The sequence below is a fragment of the Globicephala melas genome, chromosome 4, assembly GCF_963455315.2.
Source record: "Globicephala melas chromosome 4, mGloMel1.2, whole genome shotgun sequence".
NCBI classification, from domain to species: domain Eukaryota; kingdom Metazoa; phylum Chordata; class Mammalia; order Artiodactyla; family Delphinidae; genus Globicephala; species Globicephala melas.
In genome coordinates, this window is record NC_083317.1 from 34531825 (window position 1) to 34554576 (window position 22752).

At 34.4% G+C, this 22752-nt stretch overlaps 1 protein-coding gene across 2 annotated transcripts in view; it reads right to left on the reverse strand.

Annotated features, from left to right (window-relative positions):
- GBE1 (1,4-alpha-glucan branching enzyme 1) overlaps positions 1-22752 on the reverse strand; it is a 290841-nt gene that overhangs the window by 71893 nt on the left and 196196 nt on the right. For both annotated transcript variants that reach the window (XR_009563687.2, XM_030860958.3), the window contains exons 9-12: positions 18262-18389; positions 13845-13943; positions 8251-8361; positions 4700-4871 (exon numbers count right to left, since the gene is read on the reverse strand). Coding sequence is in view for 1 of the 2 variants with exons in the window: in XM_030860958.3 (XP_030716818.1) it covers positions 4700-4871; positions 8251-8361; positions 13845-13943; positions 18262-18389 (510 nt within the window). In the remaining variant the exon portion in view is untranslated. The remainder of the gene's footprint in view (positions 1-4699; positions 4872-8250; positions 8362-13844; positions 13944-18261; positions 18390-22752) is intronic.

Consider the following 22752-nt stretch of genomic DNA (forward strand, 5'->3'; position numbering starts at 1 on the left):
AATTTAACTTCAAGTGAAATTAAATTTAAAGAAACATTAACTATGAGTTATGTGCCTGGCGATATTCTAAGTCTTGTGTACGTATTAAATCATTTCACCCTGAAAACAATCTTCTGAGGCAGGCACTACTCCATTCTACCACTGAGCAAACAAAGGCACAGAGTAATGATGCCCCTTACCCAGCTCACACAGCTAAGCTTGTATTCCCATCGAGATCGCTTTCTTAACCACTATGCTCTACCTTTTCTTTAAAAGATATTTATTAACCATATTTTGGTAGCTAATCTATACACTGATCTAATAATAATTTTCATTTCTAATTTTTTCACATTGTAAATAGAAGAAAAAGACAATCAGCTGCTGTCATTTTCTAGTTGTACAATATTAGGTGTGTCCCTTTTCCTCTCTGAGTTGTAGCTTTAGTAAAATGGGACTTGGAACATCTACCTAGATACCTGAATATTCTTCTTTCACCCCATGTTTCTTTGCAAGCCAGACAGTATTAAAAAAAAAAAAAAAAACTTTTATGAAGATTGAGTTAGATGAGGCATATGAAAATGTTTTAGAAAATATAGTATGCTATGTCAAATATAAATTTACTTTTGTTAATATTTATTATAACTCTTATGATCAATGATATAAAAGTAATTTAACTATCCCTGCTCCCCTCTTCTATATTTGATTCTTTCATATGATGATATGGTGGAAGAATAGGAAATATAAACCTATTTATTCATAATCAATTAAAATAACCTAGCAAATTAAAAATTAAAAAAACCTTGCAAATATTCCCCTGGCTTTAACCAGAGTGAAAGAACTTTTTTAAACTCAAGATTATGAGTATATAAGACAAAAACAAATAAAATAAAACAAATCAGCCAAACTGGTATCATTGTGAGAGAATTCATATTGATCTTAATTATTTTTGATAAACAGAACACATATCTAAATGCCTGATGAATTTAGGTAAATAGATTTAAATGAAAAACTACAAAAGTATGTTGTTTTCTTACTTCTTTTAAATCATTCTTTCTCTACTAGAGGGAAATAAAAATAAAATTCCAAAAGCTAGTAAGTTTTAAAATGCCTAAAACATGAGTAAACAACCAGATTGCTCCTTAGTCTTGAATTTCTTAAATTGATCTTTTTAAAAATTAATTTCTTACATGCCACTTGAAAAAAAAATAACTTTCCTTAAAACTACAACTGGGGCTTCCCTGGTGGCGCAGTGGTTGAGAGTCCGCCTGCCGATGCAGGGGACACAGTTTCGTGCCCCGGTCCGGGAAAATCCCACATGCCGCGGAGCGGCTGGGCCCGTGAGCCATGGCCGCTGAGCCTGCGCGTCCGGAGCCTGTGCTCCGCAACGGGGGAGGCCACAACAGTGAGAGGCCCTCGTACCGCACACAAAACAAAACAAAACAAAACTACAACTGGTGATTGCAGCTAATGAACTACTGCTAAAAATAATTACAAGGTAATTATATATATGCATATATGTATATATATAAATATATAAAATAATCCTTTTTTGGAAAAATGTGCAAGTCTTGTGATGTGCTAGATACTGTGCTAATTGCTACTAGTTCATGAAGATATAATAGTGAATAAGATACAGATGACCCCTATTTTCATTCAGTTTTAAATGTATCAAGGCAGCTATATATTTAATAGTTTTTGAAAATGTAATTTTGTTATGTGCCACAAAAGGTAGGTATAGGGTAACATAAAAATGTATAATAGGTAAAACTAGTGAAGTTTGAGGCTTTAGAAAAGACTGCCCTAAGGAAAAAAGATTTGCAAATGAAGGATTGTCAGGTATGGCAGGGGGTATCTGAGTAGAGTGATTTCAGAGGGGAGAACAGAAAAATACACAGACTTCATAGTGGAAGGAAGTTGGTACATTCATTGAACTGAAAGAAGGCTTGCTTGACTGGAGCAGAGCCATCAATGGGGAGACCCATGGGAGACCATTCATGCAAGGCCTAGAGGTCAGCTGGAGGACACTGCAGCCATTGAAGCCATTCAGCAGGAGAGTGCCATGATCAGAAAGTGGAAAAAAAAAATTTAAAGTCATGATAGCTTACAGGGAAATATTAAATTTCATAAAACAACATCAATAATCAGAAATTATAGAGACTTTGGAGATTACTGGTTTCAAAGTTAGTAGAGAAATGCTAGATTTAGATAAGACATTGAGACAGAAGGATTTTTAAAAAGTGCTATATTGGAGTTAAACATTATAAGCCTTTTGAAGGACAAATGTAAGAAGAAAACTTCAAAAGATCTTTGAGTCCTGTATCAAAGAATAATTTCAAAATTATATTTGATACCACAAATATGGTCAATTTACAGACCTTATAGAGAGATGCTAGAAATAATTATGTTTATTTAGTTGTGTTACTATTGAAAGTTCCATGGGAAGAGTTTCCAAAACAGAATAGCGTCTTAGCCATCCTCAGGTTGAATATATACAGTTAAGAGTATATTAATATAAACATTTCACAAAATTTATGAAGTTACTGGAGATTTGTTAAGATCTTAGCTGTCCATGATCCATTTTTACCCTCAGGGAAAATATTGACCAAGACTCAATTCTCATTATGAACTTTCATCAGACCTTTTTTTTTTTTGCGGTACGCAGGCCTCTCACTGTTGTGGTCTCTCCCGTTGAGGAGCACAGGCTCCGGACGCGCAGGCTCAGCGGCCATGGCTCACGGGCCCAGCCGCTCCGCGGCATGTGGGATCTTCCTGGACCGGGGCACGAACCCGTGTCCCCTGCATCGGCAGGCGGACTCTCAACCACTGTTCCACCAGGGGAGCCCCATCAGACCTTTTTTAATCTGAAAGTTATCAATATTAAATTAACTAGGGCCATTAATTCTCTGTCATCTGCAGATAGTTTTATTTTACTCTGATGCTCTGTTGCATGCTATGGGCTAGAATTGTCTTCAGCAAAGGATAGTCTCAGGAAAAGGACTCTATCAGGTACTTCAAACTACTGACACTCTCAACTCTTCGCTATAGGCTTCTGAGCTGATATTGCTTACACAACTTCCAGACTAAAGCAGTAAGCTAAGTCAGGATTACTAGAATTCTCGGATGCAGTGGGCTTCAAGAATTAATGACAGGACGAACAGCATGAAATCAGAGGTCTTCTTTGATTTTATTTCTCTAACAGGAAAGTTGTTTTAGTTTCCACATATATAAGGAAGCTCTTTCATTTTCTTTTTAATCTATCTATATACACTGCAACAATTTAATAAACCCTGCTTTTGTAAATGAAATAAAACATTAAAAACTCTCTCACTTTACATGGTGACATAGTTGTTTACCTAAGTTCATTGACTCCACCTTTTCATCAAGATATAATTGAATAAACTGTGCGACTAAGGCCTTACTGGAAAAGCCATACTCATGAATGATGTTCATTGTGTGAAAGAGGACTAGTTGCCTTTTAGGAACTGAGGCCGGTTTTACTTATGAATACAATGTCTGCAAAGTCCACCCAGGAAGCCCAGCCTGGTGCCTGAAAGACAAAGTGCCGTCTCACAGGTCATAAGGGCCACTTCCTGACAGGTTGGGAATATTAACAAATTTTGGTGATCCTGAGAGAAGAGGGATGCACTGAAAGGTACAGGTTGTATGGGTGAAATCTGGTGTATGGTTTATTGGGTCTGGCTTCCTAATCTCAAGTTAGCAAACAATAGAGGCTTTTAAAAGTCCAAGCTGAGATTTTTTTTTTTTTTGCGATACGCGGGCCTCTCACTGTTGTGGCCTCTCCCGTTGCGGAGCACAGGCTCCGGATGCGCAGGCTCAGCAGCCATGGCTCACGGACCCAGCCGCTCCAAGGCATGTGGGATCTACCCGGACCGGGAAGATCCGGGAAGATCTGCATCAGCAGGCGGACTCTCAACCACTGCGCCATCAGGGAAGTCCCAATCTGAGATTTTTTAATAAAAATTTCCAGATAGAAATGAACTAATCTGAAGCTCTACAGCTTTTATTGTAGAAAAATGTCAGTCTCCCATATGCATTTTCCAATCTTTCTAGCTCTCTCTAACCTAAAAACTGGTGAAATGTCCTAAAAATCAAATGGTCATGGTTGACCAAATAGAACTGAAAATGGTATTAGTTGATTTTTATGTTTTATCATTCAAGATCCTTCAGACAACAATGACCTTTGAATATTCATATTTTCCTATTTTTTAAAATAAATACATTTTTTTTTTTCCATCACAGTATCTTGGGCGTTGGCTTCCACATTTATAATACAAGTATACTGGTATACAATTACCTCAAAGAAGACCAATAATATTAGCTCAATATGCTATGACATGACAATTATATCCTTCTTATGTTCAATGTATTACAAACACTATTTAATAAACTCAATGATTAAATTCAGAATAATAATTCTGTTTAAAAAAAGTTCACCCCACTTATTGACAACAATATTAAATAAAATACCAGCCATTAGATTACTTTTGCATCATGTATTAGTATAACAATAATCTTAAAGCAATTTAATTTTCACAGTTTACGCTGTAAAAATAAATGACAGTGCTTTAAAGAAATAAAGTTATAATTTTCTATTTTAAACCTGAACAACCAAACCAAAATATTCTGCATAACTTATGTCATATATAATATTAGTTAACATTTTAAACACAGATTGGATATATGTTCAGCTCATACTTACCCATGAAATTGAGATAGCCTTCTCCGCCGAGTGCATGAGTAATGAGTCGAATCATTTTATGAAGCTGTATTCCACGATCAATAACTGGAGTAAACGGGGTTAGAACACTCATGTTGGTATACATTTCAGCATCCATCAACCAAAATGCCAGCGTCTTATCCCCAACGAGTGCCTATAAAAATAAAAGTCACTGAGATAAATGCAAATAATAGGTACTAAGCAGCTGTGATTTATACTAGAATGACATGCAATTATACAGAATGGAAACAATGCAGAAGAGGTGTGTGAATTAGTATTAATTTCATGTATTTTCCAACAGTCACTATGCTGAAGGTGAGCTGGTGAAATCATGAGAGATCTCATGTACCTATGTTTCTTTCATTTTTAAAATAGCTTGGTGAAAAACTCATGATAAGCTACCTGAATATTTGTTATAATAAGCTGATGCTTCACATTTTTTGAAGTTAGAATAAACATGTATTTTAATGTTGAGAATACTAACAGATATTTTTTCTTTTCCTTAGGATTTGAACAATGAATTTTTTAATTGAATGAATTCTTTAAATTCTATAGTGCTTTACAATTTTCAAAAGTTTCACATACATGATTTCATATAATCCCATAATCTTACATTAAACTATTAGAATACTAATAGATTTTTAAAAATATCTTGCATATCATGATTTTATTGTTTTGAAAGAATGGAAGAGTTTCCTAAAAGTAATTTATATGTATATGCATTTATATTTATATAGATGTATTTATATATATATAATATGTATATAAATATATTACAATGGACCCTCTCCCCTTCAGCAGCAAATTGACAACTTTTTCTTAAAATGTAAAATTTGCTTTCTCATTATATTTGCCATCTAATCTAAAATTAGTTTGTTTTATATGAAAATATAATAGTTGACAAATGGGGCAGGTTAACTCAGAAACACCCTGAGCAGCAGAAGAGGCCTCTTAACGATCTGAATTATTTATGGTTAAAAACAGCTAACTCTCGCCCCGTCAGTGCTCACCCTTCCCCCTCCCCATAACCTCAAGTACGTTCTCTAGGAGGTCTGCGTCTTTATTCCTGCCTTACCCCTAGGTTCTTCATGACATTTTTTTTTTTCTTAAATTCCATATATATGTGTTAGCATACGAGAGAGAGTCATGGACATATACACACTAACAAACGTAGTAAGATAGATAGCTAGTGGGAAGCAGCCGCATGGCACAGAGATATTGGCTCGGTGCTTTGTGACAGCCTGGAGGGGTGGGATAGGGAGGGTGGGAGGGAGGGAGACGCAAGAGGGAAGAGATATGGGAACATATGTATATGTATAACTGATTCACTTTGTTATAAAGCAGAAACTAACACACCATTGTAAAGCAATTATACCCCAATAAAGATGTTAAAAAAAATTAAAAAAAAATAATAAAAAAAAATAAACAGTTCAATGTTGAGGTTAAATTTTCCTATTTAAAAAAAAAAAAAGCTAACTAATGCCAAGTGTTATTTATTGACAAAAAATTATATATAGTGAAACACAGAGACTAAACCATAATCTCCTCACCCTATTACTGTATGATTATTTTCATTTTTAAAAAAATATTTTTACTTATAAACCTATTTTAATCTCTAAGCTATTTTCACATATATATTCATATTTATAATTTTTTATCAGGTTTAAAATTCAGTATACATTTGCTTTTATAGAAAGAACTAGGCAATCTGCATCTTTTTGTACATTCCCAACAATTTGTAATACAAGGCAGAATTATGTGGATCTTTAAAGCATGAAATAATTCTTGGTAAATCCATACTGTTTCTGTACATTTGGGGAGAAAAATTATGAAATTAACCTACCAGTTTCATCTTCAATTTGTTTATTCCACTCATTTATTTATTCTTGTGTTCATTCATATAAAATACACATATATTGGGAGATCAAAACATGCTATAACTGCTAGGAGTTTGTAATGGAAAGATATCATTTATGCATGCATTTTAATTTTCACATTGTTATGTATTTGGCAAGGGATTCCCCCAATCTTAAATTAATACTACTCATTTCTTATTTTGTTACGTTTTGGTTCTGGTTTCTTCATAGGTATTTATTTGATCTTGCTCCACAGCCAATTTAAGTTGAAAAGAAAGTACTGCTCCAACTAGGAAGATGCAAAACTTAATATATGTCTACTTTATGAGTGAGCAAACATTCTGTACAGGCCAAACAGTACATAGTGTAGGCATTGTGGGCTCCTTCCTCAGTCTCAACTACTTAAATATACCATTATGGCTCAAAAGCAGCCATAGACAATAGGTGAGTGAATGAACATGGCTGTGTTCCAATTACCTTTACAAAAACAAGCAGCAGACAGAATCTGGCCCATGGGCCTTGGTAGCTGACCTCTGGTCTACTTATACTTTCTTAATAGTTCAAAGGAGACACCTGAAAAACTACTGTCTACCTTAAATTGTCAATTTCTGCTGAAATACCGAGGAGCTAATTGGTTTAACTTTAATTTTCTGAATACATATACTGCAAATAATTTCAGACAGTTTTACTGTCTTTTTAATGTATAAGGAGTTCATTTTATGTTGTTTATGCTGGTTCATAGGCTTTATATAACTGAATGGCCTTTTCCTGCATTTATTTATGTTTATTGAGTGACTACGAGGAATAGCACAGTGCTAAGGCTGGAAATACAAAGGTATCAGAAGCAAATTTTCTGCTTAAAATGTGATGAGAAAGTGAAGAATGGGGAAACTATTTTTTCCCTATACACCTGGATGAAGGCTTCAAGGAGAGTATGTCTGAGCCAGGGCATTAGGTATTCACACGAGCTTCCCAGGTGACGTAGGCATTTGCAGGTGTGTGGGGAAAAGTACAAGATTGGAGCAAGGTTGACCTACTCAGGAATGGGTGGAAATTTAACAGTATTGAAGAATAGAACTCTTGGAGGGTTGAGCAGAGAATAAACTTTGGCATGAGCCAGGATATGACAGGCTGTGAATGAGAAGCTTTAACCAAAAGATCTGGGTTGACAAAATTAGCTTTGCCCTTTGGAAAATACCTCAGACTACATTACAGAGGATGGACTAAAATCAAGAGGGACAGAGGTCAGGGCGATCAATCAGCAAAAGATTTCAGTGACTGAGGGAAAAAATGATGAAAGCTTGTGAAAAGGCATAAAAGAAAACCTTTAGAAGGAAACCTAAAATGGAAATTAAAATTAACCTGGATTAGCACCAACATTCCTCTTGTGACAACAAAGGAAAACATGTAAGATAACACTTGAAACTGTCATTCACAATCATTTAATTACAGTTTGGCAGGGTAAACGTGGTACTGCATTTTGAAGCTGGAATTTATGGATCTACAAAATAATTTTTAAATGTTTTTCAAGTATGAATAGTTGTCACATAAAATAGACAGATAACACATTACATTAACTGTATTAAACTATAGAAATTTGTACTGTGATATGTTTATAATTAGGTATGTTAATAAATACAGACAGAGACAGAATGGTTTATACACATATTAATTTACCTGATCATGGCTCTCTGCATAAGCAATGCACTTTTCAAGGTAGCGTCTGTTTGTGAGTGTATACACTATATTGCCCATATTCCAATCTTCATCTTTATATTCTTTAAGTAACTAAATAAAAGACAAAAAATAATTCCAATACACCATTATCATCCTTACTTTAAATCCCAGTCTGAGGGTATACAGCATATCAATCCAAATTATTTGAGATGCAGATATAAGCACAGCCACAGAGCAAAAATATCTTTGTCAAAACTTTTACTGAAATCACAGCTTTTATACAGACTATCCAAATGACAGTGGTGTTGCATGTGTATGTGCATGTGTTTTTCTGCAGATGATTTGATCACTGCATTTTAGGATTTTTGTAAACTTTTTCCTCTGTAATAGCTGCTACCTCTTGATTAATGACCACAGTGAAGTGTTGTGCAGTATGTCTTTCCGGAACATCCACAAGGTAGAGATATACTTGCTACATTTTTAGGTTTGAATGAAAAAAAAAATTAGCAAGAATAATGTCTTGTTCCATTCTTAAAAAAAAAAATTAAAACAACTGTTATTTCAAAGTATAAAGCCTAATTATCATGAATAATTATCATCTTAACAGACCACACATTTTTGTTTCCACTTCAGCTGCTACTCAGTCTCCAGTGTGGCTTCTATGCCACTAACACCTCTTCAGTGCAAATGACCTTGCCAAAATCTCAGACTATGATTGTCTCCTAGGTCAGTAATTGCTCTTTCTTAGGCAAATGCTTGCAGTACATGATGATAATGCTGACCCTACCCCTTCCATGAAATGCTTTCCTTCTTAGTCTACCATTGCAAAACTCTTGACTGTTTTGTTTTGTTTTGCAACCACTCTAGACATCCTGTAAAATCCCTTCCTCTGCCTATCCTATAAAAGCTGGTGCTTCTCAGAGTTAATAGCGTAAAAATAGCCTGTCCTTTTACTCAACGCATTCTTTCTAAGTGGGTTCATTTCTCTTGTCCAAAAGTGTCAAAGGCACGCTGATAGAAGCAGAATTCTAAAATGGCCCCTATGATTCCGGCTCCCTCAGATTCACATCTTTATATAATCCTTAACCTGGAGTGTGGGAGGGTCCTTTGAATACAATGGGTGTCCTTAGAAGAAACTGTGAGATAATAACAGTAATGTTGTAAGTTGCTAAATTTGTGGTAGTTTGTTACACAACAATAGAAAATTAATGAAGATTTTGGTACAAGAAATGGGGTTCCAGCCTGCCTGTATCTTCCTTTGCAAGTTTTTTTTTTTTTTTTTGGCTCAGTGGAATTCAGAGGTGCTTAGCCATCCTGCATAATTGCACTGTGAATCACTGAGAACCAGAGGACAGGCTGTATTAGGCAGATTAATGGCCACCCACAGGTGTTTACATCCTAATATCCAGAGTCTGTGAATATGTCACCTTACATGGCAAAAAGGACTTTAGAGATATGTCGAAGTTAAGGACATTGAAATGGGTAGATTATCCTGGATTATCTGGATGGACTGAATGTAGTTGCAGGCATCTTTCTTAAAAGATGCCTGAATTGTCAGAGTAAGAGAGAGATTTGAAGATGCTACCCTGCTGGCTTTGAGGATGGGGGAAGGGACCATGGACCAAGGAATACAGGAATACAGGTCCATGCTTTTACAGGCTTTTAGAAGCTAGAAGAGTCAAGGAAACAGAGCCTCCAGAAGGAATGCATCCTTACTAATGCCTTGATTTTAGCTTAGTAAGACCCATTTCAGATTTGTGACTATATGACAGTAAATTTGTGTTATTTTAAGACACTAAGTTTGTGGTACTTAGATACAGCAACAATTTGAAACTAATGTATAGACCTATACAAATATGCTCAATTAAGTTCAACTACTGTGTAAAAACAATTCAATGGAAGTAGGTTCAATGGACTTTTCAACAAATCATGATGAATGAGTTAGACATCTATAGGCAAAAGAAAAACAGAAAAAAACCCTTACATGTTGACTGAACAAAAACTAACTCAAATGGACTATGAGTTTAAATATAAAAGTAAAACTATAAAATGTTTAATAGAAAACATAGGCGAGTCAAAGAATTCTTAGGCTTGTCACCAAAAGAGATCTCTAAAAGGAAAAAAAAAATAAATTGGCCTTCATCAAATTTAAAGGAAACAAAGAACTTTTTGTTCTGTGCAAGTCCACATGAAGAGGATGAAAAGACAAGCAAAGACTGGGATAAAATATTTGTCAACCACATACCCCCCCACAAAAGAGTTGAATCTAGACTATATAAAGAACTCTCAAAACTCCACAGTAAATAAATGATCCAATTAGAAAATGGTCAAAAGACATGAACAGACATTTCACCAAAGAGGATATACAGAAGGCAAATTAGCACAGGAAAAGACGTTCATCATCATCAGTCATTAAGGAAAGACAAAGTAAACCCATAGTGAGGTACTTTTGCACATCTGTTAGAATGATTCAAATAAAAAACAGTACAATAGCAAATGCTATTGTTCAATGATGTACAGAAATTGGATCTCACCAAAGTGGCTGGTGGGAATGTAAAATAGTACAGCTACTCAGAAAAATACTTTGGCAGTTTTTTAACAAATTAACATCCAACCACTATAAGACCCAGTAATTGTACTTTGGGGCATTTATCCTAGAATAATGAAAATTTATGGTCATACAAAAATATGTACACAAATGTTTATAGCAGCTTTCTTTACAAGAGCCAAAACCTAGAAACAATCTAGATGTCTTTTAATGGACAAATAATTAAACTGTGATACATCCATGCCATGGAATACCATTTAACGATGAAAAGGAATACACTGAAGTAGAGTCACAGATATAGAAAACAAACTTCAAGTTACCAGGGGATAAGCGAGGGAGGGAGGGATAAATTGGGAAATTGGGACTGACATATATACACTACTATATATAAAATAGATAACTAATGAGAACCTACTGTATAGCACATGGTACTCTACTCAGTACTCTGTAATGGCCTATATGGGAAACGAATCTAAGAAAAGAGTGGATATATGTATAACTGATTCACTTTGCTGTACACCTGAAACTAACACAGCATTGTAAATCAACTGTACTCCAATAAAAATTTTTTTTTTAAAGTTGAAAAGGAATAGACTACTGATACATGCAAGAACCTGGATGAAATCCCCAGAGAATTCGATTGAGTGAAAAATGGCAATTCCAAAAGGTTACATACTGTATAATTCCATTTATATAACATTCTTGAAATGAAAAAATTATAGAAATGGAGATCAGATTAGTGGTGGTCAAAAGTTAAGGAGTGACTGTGGGAAGAGGGAAGTGCGTGTGGTTATAAAGGCAACATTTGGGAAACTTGTGGTAGTGGAAGTGTTCTATATCTTGACTATTCCATATCACTATCCTGGTTGTAATATTGTACTATAGCTTTGCAAGATGTTACCATTGGGGAATACTGTTTAAGAATTCACACCAGATCTTACTGTATTATTTCTTACAACTGCATGGAAATCTACAACTATCTTAATATAAAAAGTGTAATTAAAAAAACTATATATAATGAAAAATACCAGATGCTCAATAAATATTTGGTGGAATTAATAAATGAATGAATTCAATTAAATACCTATATTACCTTTACATGAACACATCAGTTATTAGATAATAAAAATGATCAAATAAAATGAAAGAAGATACAGCAAATTTGGCATATTTTAGATAGGCAAATATTTGTTCAGTAAATGACTAAACTAATATGATATCCCAAACTACTGATTTTGAACTCTACAAGTAGAAAATGGTAAATAATTTGTTTCTGAACAACAAAAACATGAATGAAATCTAGCATTCTAATCTAACGCATACTCTATGTGTAGATAAAATGCGTGACACATACATTCTGAGTAGTTGTCATTTCTATCAATACTCGTGTGTTTTATTGACATTTGAAGGGATGATAATCATTTATGGAATTTTTTTTAAATGCACAAATTATAAAAGGACTGGAAAGTCACTGAGTTTTTAAAAAAATATTATTTTAACTATCTCGTCTTATTAACTAAGGCTCCCACTTTGGTGATGAAAAAAGATGTTAAGTAATTACATAAAACAGAAGATGAGATCTGTCTTCAGAGGCTTTACAAACTACAAAGACAAGATGGCCATATCCTAAACAGAGGACAATACATTTTTTTCTAATTATATGACGTACTGCATAGTATAGTATCTTGAGCATACAAGGTACTGAAATGTTTAGTAAGTTAAATTTTTTTTAAAACCTGACATGATTGCTCAGAGAAGGAAATATCCTACTGTGAGCCATGACTGACTGGAAAATAATTCTAGGTTGATGTACACCTTGAAATATCCTGGAATTTGCCCAAAGACTGATGAAGGCTTTTCAGTAAAAAAAAAAGTAAGATTTGGCACTTGTGAGGGGAAAAAAGTCTGTGTGGAAGATTAGAAATAATAAAAGATGGTGGGTGGATAAAGAACCTTCAACTAAGGTAAGAAACTTGAAGACCACAGCATTTTTTTAAGGTAACAAATACAAAGCAACTTTCCCAGGTATTAAAGTTGGAACACACATTTGTTTGTTCCTTTGATTTTTAAGTCTAATCGCCTCTGTAAAACCCTTGCTTTTCGACCTGACAATGTTTACAAAATCATTATAGATGGAGAAGCGGAAGTTGTGCTGGTAGAGTTTTAATGTCACAGCTGTGCACTGCCCAAATTGCCTAGGGATACAGAAAAGGCAATTAAGAGATGATTACAATAACTATTTCCTTCAGAGTAGGCTTTATGTTTTTTCTGTGCAAAGTTAAGCTCTTCTACCGTTGTGATCTCATGGCACCTGTTCATGTCTGTACTAAAGGGCTTAACAGAAAGCAATGATTATTTGATACGTATCTGACTCCTTATACATATTCAGCCTATGATTAAAGACTTGGACACTCAGAAATGTTCTACATCAAATCTATGTAACAACTTTAGTCTTTTAGACAAACATAAAATGAAACAAAATATAATCCAAACTACTTGAACTGTCATTAAATTTAATAAAATTGTATTAGAAATCATATGCAAGGTGTCATGTACAATTATTCATTCCTAGTGCCTAACACATGGTAAGGGCTTTTAAATGCTAAATGAAGGAATGGATAAATCCAAATCTGTTGAGAAAAAAACCATACTATGAAGCAAGTACTGGGAATTAAGGAGTGACTTCTACATTAATTGATGATTTGCAGGCAGAAATGGATGCGTTGATGAAGTTTAATGTGTTTTAAATATAGAACACCAAACTTTCATATAATTGCATTGATAAGGCAAAATTCCATTTACACAGATAACATTATAACAATCATATTTTCTCTGTGCCTGTATAATGCAAGTGTGAATACTTTAAATTAGAACTTTTAGAAGTTTGAGAGGCACCTTATTAAAAAGCACAAGAAGCAACACCCTAATGAGAGAATACTTCAATTATATCTGTAACTACTGATCACAACCAAGAAATAAATCAAAGAAATAATAAATAAACCAACATAGTATCCGCAGGAAAAATTTTTTTTACATGAAACCTTACCTGGATCCATTTATCTGGAACTGCCATGGCTAATCGATAATCAAAGCCAGCCCCTCCCAGGGAAATTGGAAAACACAGAGCGGGCATTCCTGATACATCCTAAAATAAAGAGCATCAGAATTATCAGTTCATATTGCTTAAACTTTTACTATATATTCTTCTGACAGTAAAATCCAGGCCAAGAAATACAAACAATAAATAGGGGCGAATACTCTTGGAGTACTTTGGTAGCATAACTGTAAAAGTAGATAAAATTGTGATAATGTATCTCATTTCCCAATAAGATTTTGTGTAATGCTTTTCATTTCAGGACAAATTTGATCTCTTTTCCTTAGTAGCACATAGAGAACACAAAATAGTAAAAGTGTTATTGTTGAAACATAGCTTCTTATACTAATTTTTGAGTACTATATTTATTAACTACTTCTTTCATCAAACATAAAAATACATGTGCCATATATCTGTTATTCTTGTTCTCTTTGTATACAGCATGGACATATAGTGTATTTTGTGAGAACTTAGCTTCTGATGAAATGGAAAGTAGAGTTAGCACACTAAGAGCGAAGAAGCAAGATGGCTTTCACTATAGTCAGTTACACTTGGAAATGGTCTTTGAGGTTATCTAGTGGATTCTCTTCATTTAGAAGATACAGAAATCGAGGCTTATTGAGGTGAAGGGATCACTAAAGACATGTTTCTCCATGGTAGAGCCAGGACTCAGACATCTGGCCTTTTGACAGGGTCTTCCTACTGTCATGACACCACTAGATTATCAGTAATCAAATAAATATACAATCAAACAGATAAGTAAAAAAATAATGGTACAAGGACCCAAATGCAACAAAATACATTATTATAACAACTGTGGTAAAATATGGGACAAGTACTAGTAATTCTAACTCCACAATATCTTTCCAATAAATTCTTTTCCTTTGCTCCATTTCTACAGACACTATCTTATTTAACCTACATTACTGTTTGCTTCAACCACTATGTTTCCAAACAAAGTTCCCCATCTCCAGTTTCTCTTTACCCTAATTGCTGCTGAAGAGTCTGCTCCTATCACTGCTTGCCGATAGCTTTCAATAGCCAACAATAAAAAACTCAAATTCTTCAATTTAAGATATAATTCAACAATTATACTTTAAGTGTTGACAGTATAGTTCACTATTTGATTATCGGCTTCCTCATTCACTGTTAAAATTTAAGATCCATGGAGCAGGACTTTTGTTGCTGTTGCTGTTGCCATTGTCCACTGACATATGCCAGGAATCTAGAATAGTAGAAGAGTCGCTGGCATAAGGCAGGAACTCAGTAACTCCCTGCTGAGTGAATGCATGAAGGTGCTGCCAAGGATTTCAAGATACATAAGACATAATACTTGACTTGCTGGATTCATGAACTAGGACCTAAATGAACATGCACACACATACACTTATCACGAAATGACAACGTGCGTGGCTGTCATAATTGTTAGCTGAAGTACACAGAAAGTGCAAGGAAGAGACCTCTATCTTTCCATCGTTATTTTTACTATTTCATTTCAAATATTCAATACCTCATCCACTTTGAAACATTTACTCTTCCCTGTACTTGTCACAAGCTTTTCTGTGTGTGTCATCGCCCAAATTCTTTGGATCATTTTCCTTACTTCCTATGAAAGACTATACTCTGAGCTATACTCTGACTATACATACTCTGAGCTCTCCGAGACTTAACTGCTTCTTCTTCCACAACACCTCATCCTCAAACTTGTCCCACAGAAAAGCTGGAAAAAAAGAAACATATGACCTCTCTGGACTTCCAAAATATGTATTAATTGTTTTCTAATGGAAGAGAGCTACAGTTAAATATAGTACACGGTGGAATATATCCATAAGAAAGTATTCGTCAATAATATCTTATTTCTACATACTTCCTTATAGTTTATAAAAGTGAAAAAAGATGAATTAAAAAAAGTGAAAAAGGATGAATGTTTAACAGAAAAGAAACCATTTTAAAAGAATTATATTTATCAAAATATGTCACATTTTCACAGATATGATAGGTATTCAGTTCAATTCCTTATAAACACTGGCTGAATATGTATTAATCTCAGGCACCTGTGTTAGGCACTGGAATTACGGACACAATGCCTTCCCAAAAGAATTTTCGTAAGACCCAGAGTTTTCCTAAGACTAGTGATAAGATGACATTAAAGATCAAAATAATTTTTCTCAAGAAAACATTAAGGTACAGTCTATATTCAGTCTACAGGTAGTTTTAGCAAATAGTTTGAAAGGAAATAGAATCTGCTAAGAAAAATATTTGGACACCAATTGGTCGTAACTCCTAAATCTGACTACTAGAAGGCTGCCCCATTAATGCATATGAGATATTTCTAGCTCTCTTCTGGAAGTACAGAGTTAATGACTATTCTTTTAAAATCTTAAAAGAAAAAAAAAAGTAAACATAATGGTCACTAAAATAAATATGCTTTAAATATAAAGGAGTTGATGCTTACTGACATAGATATTAAAATGATCATGTATGTTTCAAATGAAGTTAAAATAGTTTTAATTCTTTAATATCTAAAGATGACTCATGACTATTCCAGAGGGGTAAAAAGCCTCAGTTATGAAAAAAATATTTTTAATTAACACAGCAAATATAACCATGTATAATAGTTGATATACAGAAAAAAGTCTTCAATTTTAATAACTATTATTATAAATAAATTCAAATTTCTACTACAGGACTTTATTATAACATTGCATTACTTATTCATTACACCACATTCCTTTCTTAAAAAAAAAGTTCATGAGGATCAATTCCACATTTTGAAGAGACTCCCACTAGACAAAAGTGATGTATTGAAATTGAAGTAGTTTTCAATTTAAGTAGAATAAATTGAAGATACATCTTGTTTTAAAAATATCTAAAACCAAGTAATATAAAGTAGGCTAAAGTCCCCAAGTTTCCTTGGTAGAAACACTGATAATCAGACAAGAGCTCCCTAGATGATGAAACTATTTTACTTGAAATGAATGGAAAGATCAATGTAACAATTTTAAGTTTCATGTATTAAATAATTACTTCTTTTTCTTCAGTACCCACTTCTGATTTGTGCTGTCATTAATTGTTTGTAGTAATTTGTTATATATAATGTCTCGGCTTCAAATTGCCATAAATATAATTGACAAAACTAATTATTTTTTTTGATGTTTAACAGATAATATTAAAATATATAAAGACAAAATAAAAGTTTAAAAGTACTAATTAACATTAAAAAATATTCAGCACAGAAAGTGTTAGCATAAGTACTAAAAAGACTTATAATTTATGACCAAATATAGGTAGGTAGAGATTGTGAAACAATACAGAGTATCAAAATGGCATTGTAATTGTGGGGTTTTTAAATTTTATATGAAAATTTACTCCAGGAATTTAGGATCTATTGCTCTATTCCTAGAAGATATTTAGGAGGCAAAAGGTCTCTGTTCTCGATCCAGAGATAAACCAGGAAATCATATCACCTAGTTTGAGATTTGGAGTTTTGAGAAATGATGTATAGAAAAAAGGCTATACAAATAATAAACACTACAGGAAGGAGACTGTCACTACTGCATATCATTCCAATGAACAAAATGCCAAAAATGTGAAAATACACCTTAACTCTGACTCTTTCAATAGCCTTACTACTTTTATATGCCAACCACTACACTTTGTATAGAACAGTTTTAACACACTAAGTTCAATTTTAATAATAATTCCTAGTTAGAGGACTCACAAAACCAGAGGGACTTTACTACTAAATATAAATTAGCATAAGCATTTAACAAACTTCTTAATTTATCAAATTTATCACCAAGAGGGGAATTGTCAATTATGCATATATCGAATTATATCATTACAGTGCAGCTTTGGGACAGTTAATCATGAACCTTCAGTAACCATGAATAACTAGTGAACATTTGGCAATTTCAGAGCAATAACGTAAACAAGGAAGGTAATCGCATCAGAACAAGAGAGGTTTCAGAGAAGCTCGCAGGCAGTGATCCATGCCATCTCTAATGATTAAACCAGAAAGGAAAAAAAAAATTAAACAGCCAGACGCATATTAATATTCAATTCTTTTCTGTGCTGAAGGTCACATGGCAAAAGGACCTGTCCACTGATTAGGGTATTTTACTTTCTAACCACTGGCAGTTTCTTTTTTAACAATGGAATAATGACAAGTAATTAGGGTACATTATCTGATAATAGGAAAACAGTGAATTCTGAATAATGTGCCATCCACACAAGGTAGCTGCACTATAGTCAGGGTATAATTGCACTTATGCAATTACTGACAACATAGAGATCATTCAAATATTGTATGCTGATAAAATGTTCTATTTTAAAGGGGGTCAGAGGGTAGAGATCATTATAGCTTTACCTCAGCTATTGTTATAGAATCTGGATACAGCGTGTGAACCAAATGATTTGCCAACATGATATAAGTCAAAGCGTCTTCATCTACTTCTAGTCCAAAATACTCATGGTAGTCACCGGAAAAATTCTGACCTAGAGAACAGAAAACCAATATGGATGCATCATCTTAGCATGCAAGTCTTAACTCTGCACAAATGCCTCCACCAATTAGATGGTTGATATCAGTTTTGTTATCATAGCAAAATGTCATGAGCCAGCAATTATATGATTTAACTTACAAAAGTACTCCATATCTACATTCAAAGTTCAGACAATCCTGAAATTCAATTTTTGTTTTACAAACACAAACAAAAACCCTGTGATTTAAAATTTTTATTTAATTTGAACTGAATTTTACAGGAGAAAAATGAAGTAAAATGATACCAAAGAGGGTTTCCCTGGTGGCGCAGTGGTTGGGAATATGCCTGCCAAGGCAGGGGACACGGGTTCAATCCCTGGTCTGGGAAGATCCCACATGCTGTGGAGCAACTAAGCCCGTGTGCCACAACTACTGAGCCTGCGCTCTGGAGCCCGCAAGCCACAACTACTGAGCCTGAGTGCCACAACTACTAAAGCCTGCGTGCCTAGAACTCGTGCTATGCAATGGGAGAGGCCACGCAATGAGAAGCCCATGCACCGCAACTAAGAGCAGCCCCTGCTCGTCACAACTAGAGAGGGCCCGCACGCAGCAACGAAGACCCAACACAGCCAAAAAATAAATAAATAAAAGAAATAAAAACTAAAAAATGAGACCGAAGAGATTCATAAATTTTGTTTTAGATACATTTTTTGTCACACTAAGAGATCTTAATGTTAGCTAGCTCCTATTCAATCCCTCTGAAGAAAAGGGAGGATTTTGTCTGTCGGTGGGCATTTAGGTTGCTTCCACGACCTGGCTATTGTAAACGGTGTTGCAATGAACATTGGGGTGCATGTATCATTTTGAATTATGGTTTTCTCTGGGTATATGCTCAGTAGTGGGATTGCTGGGTCATATGGTAATTCTATTTTTAGTTTTTTAAGGAACCTCCATACTGTTCTCCATAGTGGCTGTATCAATTTACATTTCCAGCAACAGTGAAAGAGGGTTCCCTTTTCTCCACACCCTCTCCAGCATTTGCTGTTTGTAGATTTTCTGATAATGCCCATTCTAACTGGTGTGAGGTGATACCTCATTGTAGTTTTGATTTGCATTTCTCTAATAATTAGTGATGATGAACAGCTTTTCATGTGCATCTTGGCCATTTGTATACTTTCTTTGGAGAAATGTCTGTTTAGGTCTTCTTACCATTTTTGAATTGGGTTGTTTGTTTTTTTAATGTTGAGCTGCATGAGCTGTTTATATATTTTGGAGATTACTCCTTTGTCCATTGATTCATTTGCAAATATTTTTTCCCATTCTGAGGGTTGTCTTTTTGTCTTGTTTATAGTTTCCTTTCTTGTGCAAAAGCTTTGAAGTTTCATTAGGTCCCATTTGTTTATTTTTGTTTTTATTTTCATTACTCTAGGAGGTGGATCAAAAAAGATCTTGCTGTGATTTATGTCAAATAGTGTTCTTCCTATGTTTTCCTCTAAGAGTTTCATAGTGCCCAGTCTTATGTTTAGGTCTCTAATCCATTTTGAGTTTATTGTTGTGTATGGTGTTGGGGAGTGCTCTAATTTCATTCTTTTACATGTAGCTGTCCACTTTCCCCAGCACCACTTATTGAAGAGACTGCCTTTTCTCCACTGTATATCCTTGCCTCCTTTGCCATAGATTAGTTGACCATAGGTGCGTGGGTTTATCTCTGGGCTTTCCATCCCATTCCACTGATCTATATTTCTGGTTCTGTGCCAGTATCATATTGTCTTGATTACTGTAGCTTTGTAGTATAGTCTGAAGTCAGGGAGCCTGATTGCTCCAGCTCCATTTTTTTCCCTAAAGACTGCTTTGGCTATCTGGGGTCTTTTGTGTCTCCATACAAATTTTAAGATTTTTTTGTTCTAGTTCTGTAAAAAACGCCATTGGTAATTTGAAAGGGATTGCATTGAATCTGTAGATTGCTTTGGTAGTATAGTCATTTTCACAATATTGATTCTTCCAATCCAAGAACATGGTATATCTCTCTATCTGTTTGTATCATCTTTAATTTCTTTCATCAGTGTCTTATAATTTTCTGCATACAGGTCTTTTGTCTCCTTAGGTAGGTTTATTCCTAGGTATTTTATTCTTTTTGTTGCAATGGCAAATGGCAGTGTTTCCTTAATTTCTCTTTCACATTTTTCATCATTAGTGTATAGGAATTCAACGGATTTCTGTGCATTGATTTTGTATCCTGCAACTTTTCCAAATTCATTGATTAGGTCTAGTAGTTTTCTGGTGGCATCTTTAGGATTCTCTATGTATAGTATCATGTCATCTGCAAACAGTGACAGTTTTACTTCTTCTTTTCCATTCTGTATTTCTTTTTCTTCACCGATTACCGTGGCTAGGACTTCCAAAACTATGTTGAATAAGAGTGGTGAGAGTGGACATCCTTGTCTAGTTCCTGATCTTAGAGGAATGCTTTCAGTTTTTCACCATTGAGAATGATGTGTGCTGTGGGTTTGTCATATATGGCCTTTACTATGTTGAGGTAGGTTCCTTGTATGCCCACTTGCTGGAGATTTTTTATCATAAATGGGTGTTGAATATTTTCAAAAGCTTTTTCTGCATCTATTGAGATGATCATATGGTTTTTCTTCTTCAATTTGTTAATATGGTGTACTCCTTTGATTGATTTTCGTGCATTGAAGAATCCTTGCATCCCTGGGATAAATCCCACTAGATCATGGTGTATGATCATTTTAATGTGCTGTTGGATTCTGTCTGCTAGTATTTTATTGAGGGTTTTTGCATCTATATTCATCAGTGATATTGGTCTGTAATTTTCTTTTTTTGTAGTATCTTTGTCTGGTTTTGGTATCAGCGTGATGGTGGCCTCATAGAATGAGTTTGGGAGTGTTCCTTCCTCTGCAATTTTTTGGAAGAGTTTGAGAAGGATGGGTGTTAGCTCTTCTCTACATGTTTAGTAGAATTCACCTATGAAGCCATCTGGTCCTGGACTTTTGTTTCTTGCAAGATATTTAATCACAGTTTCAATTTCATTACTTGTGATTGGTCTGTTCATATTTTCTATTTCTTCCTGGTTCAGTCTTGGAAGGTTATACCTTTCTAAGAATTTGTCCATTTCTTCGGGGTTGTCCGTTTTATTGGCATAGAGTTGCTTGTAATAGTCTCATAGGATGCTTTGTATTTCTCTGGTGTCTGTTGTAACTTGTCCTTTTTCATTTCAAATTTTAATGATTTGAGTCTTCTCCCTCTTTTTCTTGATGAGTCTGGCGAATGGTTTATCAATTTTGTTTATCTTCTCAAAGAACAAGCTTTTAGTTTTATTGATCTTTCCTATTGTTTTCCTTCTTTCTATTTCATTTATTTCTGCTCTGATCTTTATGATTTCTTTCCTTCTGCTAACTTTAGGTTTTGTTTGTTCTTCTTTCTCTAGTTCCTTTAGGTGTAAGGTTACATTGTTTATTTGAGATTTTTCTTGTTTCTTGAGGTAGACTTGTATAGCTATAAACTTCCCTCTTAGAACTGCTTTTGCTTCATCCGATACATTTTGGATCGTTGTGTTTTCATTGTCATTTGTCTCTAGGTATTTTTTGATTTCCTGTTTGATTTCTTCAGTGATCTCTTGGCTATTTAGTAACGTATTGTTTAGCCTCCACGTGTTTTTTTTTTTACGTTTTCCCTTTAGTTCATTTCTAATCTCATAGCGTTGTGGTCAGAAAAGATGCTTAAAATGATTTCAATATTCTTAAATTTACTGAGGCTTGATTTGTGACCCAATATGTGATCTGTCCTGGAGAATGTTCTGCGTGCACTTTAGAAGAAAGTGTAATTTGTTGTTTTTGGATGGAATGTCTTATAAATATCAATTAAATCTCTCTGGTCTATTGTGTCATTTAAAGCTTGTGTTTCCTTATTAATTTTCTGTTTGAATGATCTGTCCATTGGTGTTGAGGTGTTAAAGTCCCCCACTATTATTGTGTTACTGTCAAATTCCTCTTTTATAGCTGTTAGCAGTTGCCTTATGTATTGAGGTGCTCCTATGTTGGGTTCATATACATTTATAATTGTTATATCTTCTTCTTGGATTGATCCCTTGATCATTATGTAGTGTCCTTCCTTGTCTCTTGTAACATTCTTTATTTTAAAGTCTATTTTATCTGATATGAGTATTGCTACTCCAGGTTTCTTCTGATTTCCATTTGCATGGAATATCTTTTTCCATCCCCTCACTTTCGGTCTGTATGTGTCCCTAGGTCTGAAGTGGGTCTCTTGTAGACAGCTTATATGGGTCTTGTTTTTGTATCCATTCAGCAATCCTGTGTCTTTCGGTTGGAGCTTTTAATCCATTCACATTTAAGGTAATTA